Genomic DNA, 16,392 nt, shown 5'->3' on the forward strand with positions numbered 1-16,392 from the left:
CACATGTGTTTGTTATTTAGCTTTCTGATCCTAAGATCAGAATCAAGGACTGAATTATAAAACATATTTTCAAGCTATGTGCTTAAAAGTCACAATTTCATGTGCCAAGTGAGTTTGTATGTTTAGGCCAGATGTTTCTCTTACATTTTGGTTTACTGATTTTGACAGTGTCGGTAGTCAAAAATATATAAATAATAACAAAAAGTACTGTACAGGATTTTTTTAATCATCTTAAAGTTTGATTTTGATTGATAGGTGATTAAAAATATCCTAGGAAAAAAAATATGTTTTAGTCCTAGAAAAATCCCTTGGACTACTTTCATTATCAAAGTGATATTTACCGTGGTATAACAAATTATATTGTCTTTCTGATGATTTTTTTGAAAGTCCTGAGCTTTATATTTTTAAGGTCGAAAGATCTGTAAACCAAGGAAGACAAAATTGAAATATACAGTTGTAGATGAATCTAGTCAGTCAGACACCTCCTTCCCTGCAAGGCAGGTCCATCTCTGTCAATAGACCTGCAGCTGTTGGATCTCTCATACCAGAACCTACACTTGTCATGAGGGGGCACAGGTGGCCCAGTCGTCTAAGGCGCCGCGATTTGCTGTGCAGATTGCGTCCCTTGGGCACGCCAGAAACCTATGATTGTGGGTTCGAATCCTGGTTCGCCCCGATTATGTTTCTAGGTTTGTCAGCACCTTACCTGTGCTTGTGGGTTTCACCGAAGTGGTAAACGTCTGAGACCTGCATCACTTCGGGCTTTCCTCCCACATTAAGCTGACACGCCGTGATATGACTGGAATACTGTTAAAAGCGGCGTTAAACCCCACTCACTCACTCACTTGTCATGAGTTGCTGTTAAAAGATGTTAAAATGCCCTGCGGAATGAGGCCTATGAAGTTTGTTGTAGGAACACAGTATTATGTGCCCTGTGAAAATATTACTGAGAAGATAGGTTACAGTGGATATGTCTTATTACAAAACTACCATATAATCAACTGTAGAATTTTTAGTACATTTTCCTCCTCTGTACATTTGTATAGATTAATACACAGACCTAAACAGTACTTAATCTAGGTCTGTAGGTAAATTCAGTATGTACATATTTTATATCATTCCAACGTAGGCATTACAGTTTTAGCGACAATAGTGTACTTGTATATACAAGAAGTTGTAATCTCAGGTCAGAATGTAATGGCCTGTTAATCTTATCTCATGTGTCACATATGCTATTTTCCTGTCACTAATAATTATTATTGCACGTTTAGAAACTTCAGACAATATTCAGCATCCCACTGAATTAGACATTGTTCACTGAAAGAAGGGAGGTTTTTGTATGTCTGTGAGCTGACATATGCTAGTTTCATTTGCAATTTGAAGATACCTGACATTGATGTATGGCTAAGTTCCATAATAAAGTGTTTGATATATTGTATGGACATTTGTCTATCTCCACATGGCAAGTACCTGTAGTTAATTACGCAGGAAATAAAATTCTATTACAGTCAACACAGGTGTGATGGGATAATGATGATATACTGAGATGGATTTTGCTGGGGATACGTAAGTGATTTACGGTAATTCTTGCGAATCCTCTACCTCTATTACATCTTTGCCATAAGTTATTTATCTAATATCTGTACTATCTGATCTTGGTGCTCAGTGATCAGTGACAGTGTTCAGAATTAGTGATGTAAGAGTTCCTCATCACTGGTCGGGTAGCCTAGTGGTTAAAGCGTTCGCTCGTCACGCCAAAGACCCGGGTTCGATTCCCGACATGGGTACAATGTGTGAAGCCCATTTCTGGAATATTGCTAAAAGCAGCGTAAAACCGTACTCACTCACTCATCACTGGAACTGATATATGAAATGCTCTAGCCAAAACCCCTAGGACCAACATGAAGTTAGAACAATGCACTGATCCTATTATTGTAACAGACACAATAATCTTGACACTTAAGGTAATTTTGTACATGTGAGGTGAGGTGAAATGGTGTGTGTGGGTGTGCGTGGGTGTGACTAATGCTGGTTTTATTGTGCTAGCCCACTGAGATACCATGCAGCAGTTTATTATGAATATCCACTCAGACACATTATACTGACTCAGATCTGGCCATGCAGGCCATTGAGGGAGTCATTTCCGTAAACAAGTGTGAGTGAGTGAGTGAGTTGGGTTTAACGCCGCTTTTAACAGTATTCCAGTTATATCACGGCGTGTCAGCTTAATGTGGGAGGAAAGCCCGAAGTGATGCAGGTCTCAGACGTTAACCACTTCAGTGAAACCCACGAGCATGGGTATGGTGCTGACAAACCTAGGGCGAACCGGGATTCAAACCCACAATCATAGGTTTCTGGCGTGCCCAAGGGACACAACTGTGCACAGCGAATCGCGACGCCTTAGACAACTGGGCCACCTGTGCCCCCCCGAAACAAGTACCATTGTTTAACATGTTGTGGTATGACGCAGTGGGGGATCAAACCACCGACCTTCTGCTCTCTGGGTAGATGCTCTATTCACTAGCCTACGGAGATGGTCCTTCGTATATTTGGGGACTGATGTAACTGTTATTGACAGAGGATGAGTGACAGTACTTTAAAGGGGCAAGGCGGGGCTGAATCCTATTGTTCTCGCTGCTGTTCAATTTTTAATCAAAATAAAGGACTTTCACAAGTTGTCTGTCTTAGAGCACAGCCATTTACTTGAGTTCCACATTTAGCATATTCTTTGTACATGGTGAACAGCTCACACTTTCCACTCAGACCCAGGAAGATCCGGGGTAGAATAGGACTTCAGCAACCCATGCTTGCCGTAAGAGGCGACTATGCTTGTCATATGAGGCAACTAACAGGATCGGGTGGTCAGGCTCCCTGACTTGGTTGATGCATGTCATCGTATCCCAATTGCGTGAATCGATGCTCATGATGTCAATCACTGGATTGTCGGGGCCAGACTCGATTATTTACAGACCACCGTCATATAGCTTGAATATTGTTGAGTGCAGCATTAAACAAAGAAACAAACAAAAACTTTCCACTTGGTCCGCGTCCAAGCAATCTTCTTGATTGTACATACAGCACTGAAGTAAAACATGCAAGATTATAGTACACTGGCCATATTAGGGTGGATATGATGATATACTACTCAACTTTTGATAGCGAAAATTAGATTCTATTTAAATATACACTTGACATAGACATGTTATGACAATCAGTTTTGTGTATCGTGGAATAGTGTACTACACATGACCCAAATGATGAACACCCATTGGCTCAGAGCTTTTAGCGGTGCTCTAACATGTAGAGATCAGGGTGCCGTTGTACAAAGCGATCTTAGCGCTAAGATGATTGTAACTCCCATACCATAACAGACTTACGACAGTCATAGCCCTAAAGTTGTTTTGTATTATGGCACCCTGTGCCCCATTCCACAAAGCGATTGTAGCGCTACGACTATCGAAAGCCAGTGTTAAACTATGGGAGTTACGATTATACCATAGCACTACGATCGCTTTGTGGAACGGGCCCTGGACACACATTGTCCTTGGGGCGGTCGGGTAGCCTAGTGGTTAAAGCGTTCGCTCGTCACGCTGAAGACCCGGGTTCGATTCCTGACATGGGTACAATGTGTGAAGCCCATTTCTGGTGTCCCCCGCCGTGATATTGCTGGAATATTGCTAAAAGCGGCGTAAAACCATACTCACTCACTCACACATTGTCCTTACTACTGTGATACTATACCGACTACTTTCAGGTCTAATTGGCCGTCACTACACATAACATATTTCTGCTATTATGTGCCTGGCCTCCAATACTTGTGGCCTCTAATTGACACCGGGTTATACGCTCTATAACAAATAGACGCCAGGCCTCTAATAGAGGCTGGGTGCATCATTTGATGAAATTATCCCTATCACATTAAATTACGGCAAGTAATGATTACTCCCTTCTCTTAATAATGACTGTTTCCTGCAAATGTAATCTTTGTAGGACTGTAGAACTTGGGATTGGATAGGGTAATAAGTTGCCACTGTGCCAGCGTTAAACAGAATAGAATCCAGATCAGTGGCTTGCCTGAAATTAAGACGCCTGGACGTCTAATAGAGGAAATGTGGTACATTGTCATGGTTAAATAGCCAGGGGGACCTACACTTTGTGTCCTGTGTAGTAATGGTAGGAGGTGGAGGGATATTTACCCAAGATTTATTATGAATATTATTCTAAATGTTGGGTGTATTTTTTAACCAAAGTGTACTTTTTCTGCCATGATATTAACAGGTGATTAAGGCTTGGAATGTTGGAGGGGTTCTCAAGCATGGCATTAATAAAACTGCTGAGCATCCTAACTTTCACAGCACTTTGCTCCTATCTGATGACAAGGCCACGCCAATTTATTTAGTGTTTTATGCATAAGACTGCCGAAGTTCTGCAAAAGGAAAAAAAGATTAAAGGCTGTGTTTTATTGAAAATATGCCCATTATGGATAAACAAAATTGGATTTTTTTTAACTTTAGGAAATTATTCAAATGAACCCTTAAAACATTTCCTTTACTTTCTGCCTTTCTGAATGCTGACCAAGCTTATTTGTAAAACGTGACATCAAATAGGTCCTCATCCTCATCCACAAAGTGATGATAGTGCAAGACACTTGTTACTCTTGTACTTTCACACTGACTGACAACAGTCATATACCCCTGTGATGATCCAGCTTAGAATTGGTGTTCAGCAACCCATGCTTCTTGTAAGAGGCGACTAACAGGATCAGGTGGTCAGGGTCGTAGTGATTGGTTAAAGCATGTCATCATGTTATGGTAACTTTGTGGAACAGGGCCCTAGCCTGTACATGACAACTCACCCAGGTAGTAGTACTAACTTCCCCTTCACACAGCAATTAAAATGTCACCTGCATGTTCTATTTAAGTTATGTTAACCGAGGACTTTCTTTTCATATTTCAGTCTGACTTGAGAGCCTGTACTCTAGTATTGTGTAGAGGGGCGGTCGGGTAGCCTTGTGGTTGAAGCGTTCGCTCGTCACGCCGAAGACCCGGGTTTGATTCCCGACATGGGTACAATGTGTGAAACCCATTTCTGGTGTCCCCCGCCGTGATATTACTGGAATATTGCTAAAAGCGGCATAAAACCATACTCACTCACTCACTAGTATTGTGTAGATGGTTTCACCACAGTTAGTCAAGGTGCAGTGAGATTAGCTTTACCTCAGCGTACAAGTTCGGAGTAGATTCTTTGAACATGGTACGGCAGAACCAAGTTTTGTACCACAATGTATGCAGAACCCATTGCTTGTGTCACAAATATATATCATAGCCAAAGCTGTATGAATTTATCTGCTACCAGAAGCAGCAATAAAATATATAACACTGCCGGTCTTTCTGGTTTGTTTATTATTGTTGCTCACAATATCAATCACTGGATTGTCTGGGCCAGACTCGATTATTTACAGGCCACCGTCATAGCTTGAATATTGCTGAGTGCGGTGATAAACATCTCACCCTCTCAGGGACACCACCGCATCACTCCACACATTGACACTGCTAGCATGGCTCCATGTCCCACAATGCCTTGTGTCAGGAACATTTATGCAATCCAGGCAATTAGGGGAAGCTGTTTTAACTAGGAATCCACCCACGATCATTGCTCATGAGATGTTATACTGACAAGCCAACTGTTTGGTTTTGCCCCTTCATGCTGAGCTCCAGGGACGGTAACAAGTACCATCTTTTAACATCTTTTGTTATGAGGAAGCCGGGGGATAAAACCACAAACCTCCCGCTCTCCGGACAGCTGCCCATTATCATGTGAAGGAGTGAGCGAGTCAGTTGGGTTTAATGCCGCTAATAACAGTATTCCAGTTACATCATGGTATGTCAGCTTAATGTAAGAAAAAAGCCTATAGTGACACAGGTTTCAGACGTTTACCACTTTGCTGAACCTCATGAGCACAGGTATGGTGCTGACAAACCTAGAGTGAGTGAGTGTGTGTGTATATGGTTTTACGCCCCTTTTAGCAATATTCCAGTAATATCATGGCGGGGGACACCAGAAATAGGCTTCACACATTGTACCCATGTCGGGAATCGAACCCGGGTCTTCAGCGTGCGAGCGACCGCTTTAACCACTAGGCTACCTGACCGCCCCGACAAACCTAGAAAATTTATCAGTGCGAATGAGGATTTGAACCCATGTCCCCATCAGATGAAGGAGACCATGCAAGCTGCTAAAGATGCAGAAAAAAAGTATACATCTGTTCATTGAAAAATACAAACTTTCAACTACATTTCAAATATATATACACTTTATTGATATCACAGACATAAAACATTCAGATAAACATGGACACCACGAAATCAAACTTAACAATACTCTTCAACATATGCACGTTAATAATTTCCCCTCTGATGAGAACCACACTGGATTTTAGACATGTTCGATAATTAACAATTTTCATGATCAAGTACAAGAATAGTTCAAACAAGAATATCGAAAGTTGATAAAGTTGATTATTATTTTTATAAAATGACAGAAAATTTGAAGAAACATTTCAAAAAGTCCCACAATATTCTCCAAAAGACAATGGTAGAAACAAAGTACCGGTACATAAAATTGTTACAAAGTGTCAAAATGCATAAATCATGGAATAAATAAATCAGAAAAACTATGATTGGAATATGATGATAAGTGTTAACAGTGCTCAACATACTGGAAGTGAGTTGCAATCAAGGAAGTATATGCATAATTATCAAACTTGAGATTCACTGCCGGACAGGTCACGATATGGCTGAAATACTGCAGATGTAACTTTAGATATTAACTCACTCTCAATCACACACCAGATGGCCATAATTATTGAGTGGTCCTCTGCAAATGTTGAATAGTATACTTTTATCAAGGTTCTGTCAACAGAACACAATCTGGCTACTCCATACTGAAAGCGCCACAATCAAAGCTTTGAATGGACAGAATACTACTCAAAAGAAGTTACAGACCACACGATTCTTTCATATTGATATAGGTAATCTGAAATGGCATATCAGATTAAGTATAGCAGTGGTCCTCGGGTGGTCCTTAACTTCTACTGAGTAGTATAGATTCTGGTATATTCACCATGACACAATAACTGACAAGCCTGAACCTCATACACGCAAGTATGAAGCCATTCAAAATATGATCAGAAAGTATTATTTCTAAAGATGTAAAGTGTAACATTGGACTAGTATTAAAAAGATAAATGTCACTGTGACCCTCACTGTTGAGATGGTTGGAGAGGCTGTTCATGACAGTAAAACTTTCGGTATAAAATTCAACAATCTATATTTAAACATGACGAAATGAAACTGCAGAGAATGCAGGATAACAATCATTGCACACAATCTTTGAAAGTATTCCCCATTCCACAATACGCTTAATACACCCTGGAAGAAACTATGGTACATTCCATGTCTTTATCTGGACAATACCATTCAGGCCACTAAGGTAGGATAGGTTGAATGCCAAGTCATTTCCTCATCATCTGTTTCAGGAAACTTCGCACATTGATTTTTCTTGCTGTTGATGCTGCTGCAATAGACGGAAACTCCGATCAGGACCATACACTCACGCTGACACTTTCACTGCCTACAAATTACAAGTTGACAAGGAAATAATAAATATAAATTTATAATCAGCATGTTGTAAATAGCAAATAAATCAAATGCCCCTAGAACCATAACAATCATGTTAGAAGAAAGTCTCGCCAAGCTGACACTGGCTCATTAACATGATCAATAAATAACCCAATATGACCATTTTTTGTTTTAGCAATATGGATCCCTGGCCACTTATTTCTGACATCTGGTCCATCATTTTCACAGACAATTTGTCTCTTGACAAAAGTATTCAGATAATTCTGGAGCTACAATAGGCATGATAGGTTCATAAACTAATAAAAACTTCAGAACAACAGTCAAATCCAGATACAATAATTTCTAATGGAGCATTATCATGAAATTTGTGATTAAAATGAACAATGTTCGTTTCCAATAATCAGCAAATGAAATTTGGTTTGTTGTGGGTGAAATGATTCCCTATATACTCGACTTCAACATGTTTCAATATATCATGCATGAAGGTCCCAATAGTCTCTCTCCCAGACCCTAGACAAACAAAAAAAGGAGTCCTACTCAACACTAGGCTGATTGGGCAAGTCTAGATTGCCTCAGTTAACTTATAACTGGGACAATGTCAGTCTATGTCCCCACTGTAGGGCTGGGAGGACTCCAAATTTACTACCCGGGTATCCTACCCCCTATTACCCTACCCTACCCGGGTACCGGCTGTAGGTCTCAATAGGTAGGTACAAATTGTCCGATTGGGAAAAGGTTGACCGTAGCTCTGGAAAAATGTGTTTAGATATATGTATGCAACAATCTGTATACATACACTGAAGTTGACTGAAGTTTTATTTTTATTCAAACATATAAAAGCCAGAAGGAATGGGCGTAGTAGTCAGGAAGAACTGTGAACATTAGTGACTTGTAGTTCAAACATAGAGTTTTAGATAAAACATTATATCACGCGACTAACCACGGGTCCGGGTAGTCCTGTGGGTACCCAGGTCCTACTCAGTACCCACCCGACCCGAGTACCCGAGTTACCCGTCCCAGCCCTACCCCACTGCCTATGCAGCTGCACCTACCCTCCTCCTCTGATCCCTCCTGGCCTCCTCCTCACTGGCTGCCAGGGCCTGGGCCAACAGCTGGTCTTCCTGCTCCTGGGCTGTCAGGCTGAAACAAACATAAACACGTACACATGTTTGTTGCTTACACCGTGTGGCGAGGCGTGGAGTCATCCCACAGATGACATCCTTACCATGTCAGCTTGCTGGTCATGTGGACAAGGCGTCCGACCTCTGATCAGAAGGTTCGTGGGTTCGAATCCCATCACAGAACTTGGAAATTTTATGGCCGCCTCAACCACCCTCAACAATATTCCACCTAAATGACGACAGCCTGTAAATAGTCGATCGGGACCAAAAAATTCAATGATTGATCTGAAGGGCAATGATCTATGCCATCAGGTGTACATGACATGCAATCAACCAAGTCACCACTCATCACCTGATCCACTAAATCGCCTCTTACGACCAGTGTTGGTACTATTCACTATCTTTGATGATGGAAATGTTTCCTTAACATGTATTTCAGTTTCCATGTAAGGTATATCACATCATGTATCATACATGTGTCATATCGCGTCACTAATATCGAGATAAGTATTATATCGCAATGATGTGCAACGTTACAGCCCTACTTACTTCTGGTGTCAAGGGTTAACCTGTTCGTGAAGCTCCACCAGACACAGCTCCCCACTGGGCTGAGTGACCACAACCATGCATGGAGTTGGACTCTCAACCAACTGAGTTGTGTTTACAAACATTAGATGAGTGTCTCCACCTAAATTATTTTGTTTGTCTATTTGAATTTAAATTTCATTTCAGATATCATGTAGAATGAACACGGGAAGATGAGAGCTTCTCCGTTACTCTACAATCTTGAACCAATCTGATAAAACAAACAATTGTAAATTCATCTGCGAACAAGTAAGTCAGTCGTGAACCTTTTCCCAATTCATTATTATGACATTTCCACTGACAGACAGAAAAATATACATATCACAAATTTTGGGGTAGAGGGAAAATATTCAAGATTTTTGTAATGGCCACTTACACACTGGTGGCAGAGATGATACTGAGAGGGTAACCATGGTAACAAAGGTGTCGCACGCTGGGAAGGAGCTTGGTCAAGGGTATGACAAGGTCGGGGAACTTTTAACCATACTTTTGTATGACCAGGAACCATTACACTGCTATCTGTATGCAATATTCATGATCATGAAACAAACACTGACAGCATAAATGTGGGAGGAAAGCCCAAAGTGATGCAGGTCTCAGACGTTTACCACTTAAGTGTAACCCATGAGCATGTGTATGGTGCTGACAAACCTAGAAACATAATCGTGGCAAACCGGGATTCGAACCCACAATCATAGGTTTCTGATGTGCCCAAGGGACGCAACTCTGCACAGCGAATTGCAGCGCCTTAGACGACTGGGCCTTCCATGCCCCCCTAATCTGTGATGACAGATTAACTATAGTAATATGAAAGAATTTGGTGTACTATAACTACTTTTGAGTAGTATATATTACTTGATCATGGTTATGTTAGACATTTTTTAACGGCACCGAAACTGGTATTTCTCAACAGGTTCAACTTACTCATCATTCATAATCTGATGAAGCAACTGATATCAAATAAAAGTGATGTGGTTAGTACAGCATGCAATCAAACAAACAGATCCATAAATCTGATCAATGTGTATCATTATGTGCTGATGGAAGTAAGGTCACATACCCTTGTTTTTTGCCCTGCGCTGGTCGCGGTTGTGACTGACCTTCAGCCATAGACAATTGTATTGCACGGGCAAGAGCTTCATCCTCCGTCTGAAATCAAGGCATAAAACATATTTAGAGGTTGTCAACAGAACAATAATGATCTGGACAAATGGAATTATAAATTTTTCAACAACCATGAAAATGAACAATTTCTGTATGTATCAACAAGCCCTCTCTAGCTACATACCATGCCAGCTGGCAATGTTGCTGCTGCTGCTGTTGGTGGTGCAGCTTGTCTTTGCTGCCTCTCTCTACGCTCCCTGGTAAATTAAAAGTCTGGTGTGATATATGTGTGATCAAATGCATCTCAGCTTACATGACCTGGTGTATGGTCAATCATTAAGAAGAAGAAGAAGAAGAAGATGGAGAAGAAGAAGAAGAAGAAGAAGAAGAAGAAGAAGACTTGGTGTAAGGACCCCATATACATACTGTGAAACACACCATACACATGGTGGCATGCGAAACATTAGAAACTGCAAGCTTTGCTTGATTCTTCCATCAACTACCATATCATCATCCTCCTCTTGTAGGATATCAGAACACTTCAATGTTCAATATATAACTGCCATTAGTCCACAAGAGAAGTGTGAGTGAGTGAGTTGGGTTTTACACCACTTCTAGCAATATTCCAGAAGCATGGTTTAAAGGTGGAAGAAAACTTAGCAGTAGGTTAATGGCAATATACTGCAATATGCATCACAATTCAACCTAAGTATCGCATTTTTACTGCAGTACACATGTGAAATACAGCCCTCATCATTTCCCATGTCTACTGTTGCTACCTATTCCATGCTTGTCGTATAGAAGATGAAAAATACAGATGATTCTGACAAGTGTCCCAACTGGACAAGTCATGTAATGACCAAGTTGGTGGTTATGCCCTGCGCCACAAGACCATGAGAGAGATGTGGTGAGTCACCTGTCCAGGCCTCTGCCGAAGGAGGTCAGTGTTGTCTGTTGTGGCTGTTTGCGGGGTTTCTGAGATGTGGAGCTGCCAGATGAAGAACCTGCACTAGTTTTCCTCCTAAAGAGAGCTGCGACACTGCAAAGTCAAAGAAGATCCATGACATACACGGCATCCTTTATCATGATTATATACACTTCATCCAAGACAAGGCTCTGTGCACAAGCCCCACCGGTGGCCCTTAGTATTCGATGAGAACACTCACTACAGTACATGGATGATATACAAAGTGTACATCGTGGATGTCACAAAGGAATGATAACACTCGCATTTGATATTGCCATCACAACCTCAAAGCCTAGCATAATTATGAAATATGAAATAGTGCTACCATGGCTACAACAACCTTAAGGTGAAGCAAAAGTAATAGACTTCTACACATCTCATCAGGAACTCTTGTAGTTTCATCATAGCTTGTTGCCTGCATCAAACACTTCATCTTACAGGGTAAACTGATGCACTCAAATACTACCTTCCCAACAAATGTTGAACTGCACACATTACTTTCAGTTTTAACAACTCATCCTCCTACAAACCTGATTCCCCTTAAACATGATTCTGGGCATGGCTTCCTGAGGTACTGACCCTGCATTTGATATCCCTTGACCAGTGTTCTCAAATCCCTGACACTTGTGGTCAGTTTCGTGGCGGTGACGGAAACAGAAGTTTTGATGGCACTTGTCACACTTTACTGGCACAAGCTGTAACATCGGTATTATTGCACATGAAAAGCACATACATGTATTAACAATAAATTCAGTATAGAGGACTTTCAACAATGTTCAGGTAGATCTTTGCATTAACATGCTTAAAATTTTAGTGAACAAAAATGAAATATCTATAGTTAAATATTACTAAAGTTTTCAAGCACACAAAACTCCAAATATTGAACTCAACTGCACCTCTCCTACAGGTATTAAAAGTGTTCAAGTTTGAAAAGAATCCACTTGGTAGTTTTCAAGTTATAGGTCGCACAAAAAAATGTCCTTGGAAGGACAGACGGATGGAATTCCTTGGTATAACTATATACCCCAGCCCTTCAATATGTTGAACACTTACCTCTTTCTGCTTGCAGCCTTTGAAGGAACACTTATTAGTATAGATCTGAAATTTGGAGAGACCAACATGATAAACATGAAAAAAAGATTAACAAAAACAAAATATACCACATATGGTACGATGGATGTTTTCACAATCTTGATAATCAGTATAATCTGGAGCCGGTGTGTCGATTAACATTCCATTCAGCAATATTCAAGCCATATGATGACGACCTGTAAATATTTTATTCTAATCCAGTGACTTGTGTCACACAATAAACCAAGTTGCAGAATATGAGCACCTGATCCATTATGTCACCTCTTGGCTTACAACCCACCCAAGGTCTAACCTGGAATCCCCACAGAGTGAGTGAGTGAGTGAGTGAGTGAGTGAGTGAGTGAGTGAGTGGTTGAGTGAGTGAGTGAGTGAGTGAGTGAGTGAGTGAGTGAGTGAGTGAGTGAGTGAGTGTGAGTGAGTGAGTCGAACCCACAATCATAGGTTTCTGGCGTGTCCAAGGGACGCAACTCTGCACAGCGAATCGCGGCGCCTTAGACGGCTAGGCACCAGTGCCCCTGGGCAATGAAGTGAACATATAAGAAGAGTGACTCAGTGATGTGTACCTTTCTTCTCTGTTTGGCAAGATCTGAGGAGCAGTCATTGTCTATGTGGCGACTCACAACAGCATCAGGGAGGTCACCTTTCTTCACCGATATGGCCTCATTGCATAGTGGACAGACAGGAACTTGATTGTCCTGCAAAGTGGTACATGCAAAACATAGAATTAGCTTTGAACATCATGAACATGTAAAAGGTCACTTGTACATATTTACTACATAACACATTATGCATATACATGACATAACTAAACCAAAAATATCCTGATATTTAACTTTTCACCACAAACACTTACAAGATATAGTTTACGGTTTTACTGAACTTGCAAAACTGATGCTATACAACTATGGACCAAAAATCAAATCAAAATTATCAGCTGAGTATGACAAGGATGAAGAATTGACACATTAACGACAACAAAACAAGAAATGAGTAGAACATGCAGAAATTGTCAAAGTCTTGTTCGACCATCATGTTATCAGGCCTCTGTTCCACAAAACGAACTTAGCACTACAACTACAGTAAACCAATGTTAATGTAGGGGAGTTATGATCGCCTTAGCTAAGATCCCTTTATCCCCAGGTTATGCCATACCTTCTTGTATGATTCTGTACAACTGTGAGTGTCATACTTGATATGATCCCGACTGAAAACATCAAAAAGAAACACGATGATGGGTTTGTACAAGTGTCAGGAGGTGGACCATGTTTCATAACACATTAAAAACAACTTGTCACAGTATCAATACAGCGTTAGAAATTGGCACCAGTTCTGTGGTTTTTGCCAAACTGCCCAATTGTTAAGGTATCATAAAGACTAGTAGAAAGTTGCCATTTTTAAGGGTTTTGTTATAAGTTATCATTATAAGGACACGTTGACTAAAACTGTAAGTTTCAACCGCTGTTCGGTAGGCGTATTGTGACACTCCTGACATACAAACACAAGGCCTGGAACCACTTGACAGGTCCTTTCAAGTTCAGGGCATGCAAGAGGAGGGTAGGGAAAAAATTAGAACATACCCTATAAAATTGGAGGAGTGCTATACTGGCAATGAAACAAAATAGACTCTTTATCATGTTTATCCTCAGTTCAAATATTCATAACGTGGGATTTTCCTCTTAATCATGATAAGACACTATTTTCACATTTTTGCATCTTTAAATACCAGTATATATTTTAAGAGGGTGGCAAATAATATTATGATTATGGTGACTTACCAAAAGATGTTTGAACAGGCATCACATTTCATAGGAAGAAAATCTGCAGAAGAATGAGTTTGTAATTGAAACAGGAATTATTAATGTTAACACAGCTAAGGGAAATGAACATCTAGTGATCCACAAATGGGCCCAGAGACTGTAACCATTGTGTAATGCCTAGACAGTAGTCTACTACCAAACTGCAACCTTGTTTCTATGTAATTACTGTAATCGATTATATTTAGGAAGATCACATAGGACACCAGATGCACAACAGAGGCATATCAAATGATGAGTATGCAGTGAAACATAGCTAACTCGAATGGTACCGTTTTAAGCAAAATCATCAAGAATAACATATCATTGAGGTGAGAGAATTGTTCCTGTAAATATGCAATAGAGATGTTTCAAACAAGGTCTTCCAACTAACAGGGTCCAGACTAAAAAGATTTCACATGGAACCTGTCTAAACTGGACTTTGTGGTACAGACAATGACACGCAATCAACCAAGACACTGAGCATGCTGAGTCTGACCACCTGATGTATTACAATACCTGTAATGACCAGCCTAGGTTGATGGGAACCAATTCTAACCCAGAATCCCTACAAGGTTCATAAAAACCCACTTATCATGACTCCTGGCCCAAGATGCCATTGCAGTATTTGAAATTTAATTTAATTTGTGGGTCCTTGAGAATGATGACATGGATCCCTTGACTTTCATTCTTAACTTCAAACACTGCATTGTCACAATTAGTGTACTAATACTCAGTGCTTATGAATAATAAAAATATATGCAAATTTTTATATACCAGTAGTAATTTCAGATTCATGTACTATTTTGTCATCAAACTCAAAAATATATGGGGCCCGATATATGTCACCAATCTCTTCATCACATATTATATTACTTTGTAAACATTGTTTCAGAGCTCCTGATAACTTTTTGAGCAATTGAGTTTTTACTCGAAGGTTTCTATTTTAATTGGGTCATTACATTTTTCATTGGGTAACCAATATTTTTCCCCTCATCTATTCATCATTCTGTTGGGTTTTCCTCAAATGAGTTATCATTTTGAGATTTAAAAAAAAATGACATTATGTTTTAGATGTATATAACAGTTCTAAATAAAGGCTTGACTCAGAAAGTAAATTAGCTCATAATTGTGTTTCAGAAATTAGCTCCATTGTACGCATGCTGAAAAAGCTTCATTGGGTATTTACGAGTGCTGTTTTTAAACAATTGAGTTTTCCATTTAATGCATGCGTTTCAGTACGCAAGTTAATTGAATAGTTTTTTGGGGTATTTTACGCAAATACGCAGCTTACCTGTAGCTCTGTTGTTTGTTGATGAGAACTGCTCACCGAAAACGTGAGGGGAACATGTGAAAAGTCAATCCGGATTAGGGAGAGTGTCAATTACATTAATTAAAATGATCCTCTGTCGCACAATTTTAGTCCAGAATCCAGAGTGAAGGAAGTCTGGATTAGGCAGATTAAACTTTATGAAAAATTATTTCAGTAAATCTGGTCCGGTGTTGACAGAAATCAAGATTAGTCAGAGTCCTGTTTATACAATTTCGACATTAGGTTTATTAGCTACAGAAAATTAACTAGATCTAGTTTGGTCAACCAATGGAGAGGATATCATTTAGGCTGCTAAAACAGCTTGGATCATCAGTGATTGCAATCATGATATCACATATTGACAAAAACACGTCAGTGTGATTAACAGTTAATGAATAGAATAAAAAGAAAATTAACTATTCTATATTATCATAACTATATAGAATAAACAATTTGACGAATCAGACATTTCTCTGACACTCCATTCACGCATGAACTTCAGAAGTCATTTGTCAACTGACAACTCTGGGAAGTACAAATTCCGATTTCGAGGACACAAACGTTGTTGACAAATATATTTAGTTCCCATTTAGGTAAAAGCTGGTAATAATGGAAGTTTAATGACATATTTGTGTTTCTAAATGGACCAAAAACACACTTACCCAGTTGTTTACAACTCGACTCAAAGCAATGCTTTCCTAAACTGGGAAACTCCATCCTTATGCTTCGTCTAGAAATATGACTGTGCACTTCAAGAGATCTGTCAGCTTTTATATAC

The 16,392-nt window shown here is 39.9% G+C and overlaps 1 protein-coding gene across 3 annotated transcripts; it reads right to left on the bottom strand.

The window, feature by feature from the left end:
- Positions 1-6,295: 6,295 nt before the first annotated feature.
- LOC124144173 (AN1-type zinc finger protein 2A-like) lies at positions 6,296-16,384 on the bottom strand. Of its 3 annotated transcripts, none has more exons than XM_046513443.2 (11): positions 16,277-16,384; positions 14,285-14,327; positions 13,662-13,713; positions 13,073-13,204; positions 12,471-12,515; positions 11,997-12,112; positions 11,367-11,489; positions 10,635-10,707; positions 10,407-10,495; positions 8,693-8,780; positions 6,296-7,575 (listed from the first exon to the last, which is right to left on the bottom strand). In XM_046513443.2, exons 1-11 carry the CDS (start codon positions 16,329-16,331, stop codon positions 7,534-7,536), a joined length of 858 nt encoding a protein of 285 aa, XP_046369399.2. In that variant the 5' UTR covers positions 16,332-16,384; the 3' UTR covers positions 6,296-7,533. The 3 variants fall into 3 exon arrangements, with proteins under 3 accessions (XP_046369399.2, XP_046369400.2, XP_046369401.2); XM_046513444.2 differs by having other exon boundaries at positions 6,296-7,572; positions 16,277-16,379; XM_046513445.2 differs by having other exon boundaries at positions 6,296-7,632; positions 16,277-16,379.
- Between the last annotated feature and the right edge of the window lie 8 nt (positions 16,385-16,392).

The sequence above is a fragment of the Haliotis rufescens genome, unplaced genomic scaffold (genome assembly GCF_023055435.1).
Source record: "Haliotis rufescens isolate VD_foot unplaced genomic scaffold, xgHalRufe1.0.p SCAF_7, whole genome shotgun sequence".
Classification (NCBI taxonomy): domain Eukaryota; kingdom Metazoa; phylum Mollusca; class Gastropoda; order Lepetellida; family Haliotidae; genus Haliotis; species Haliotis rufescens.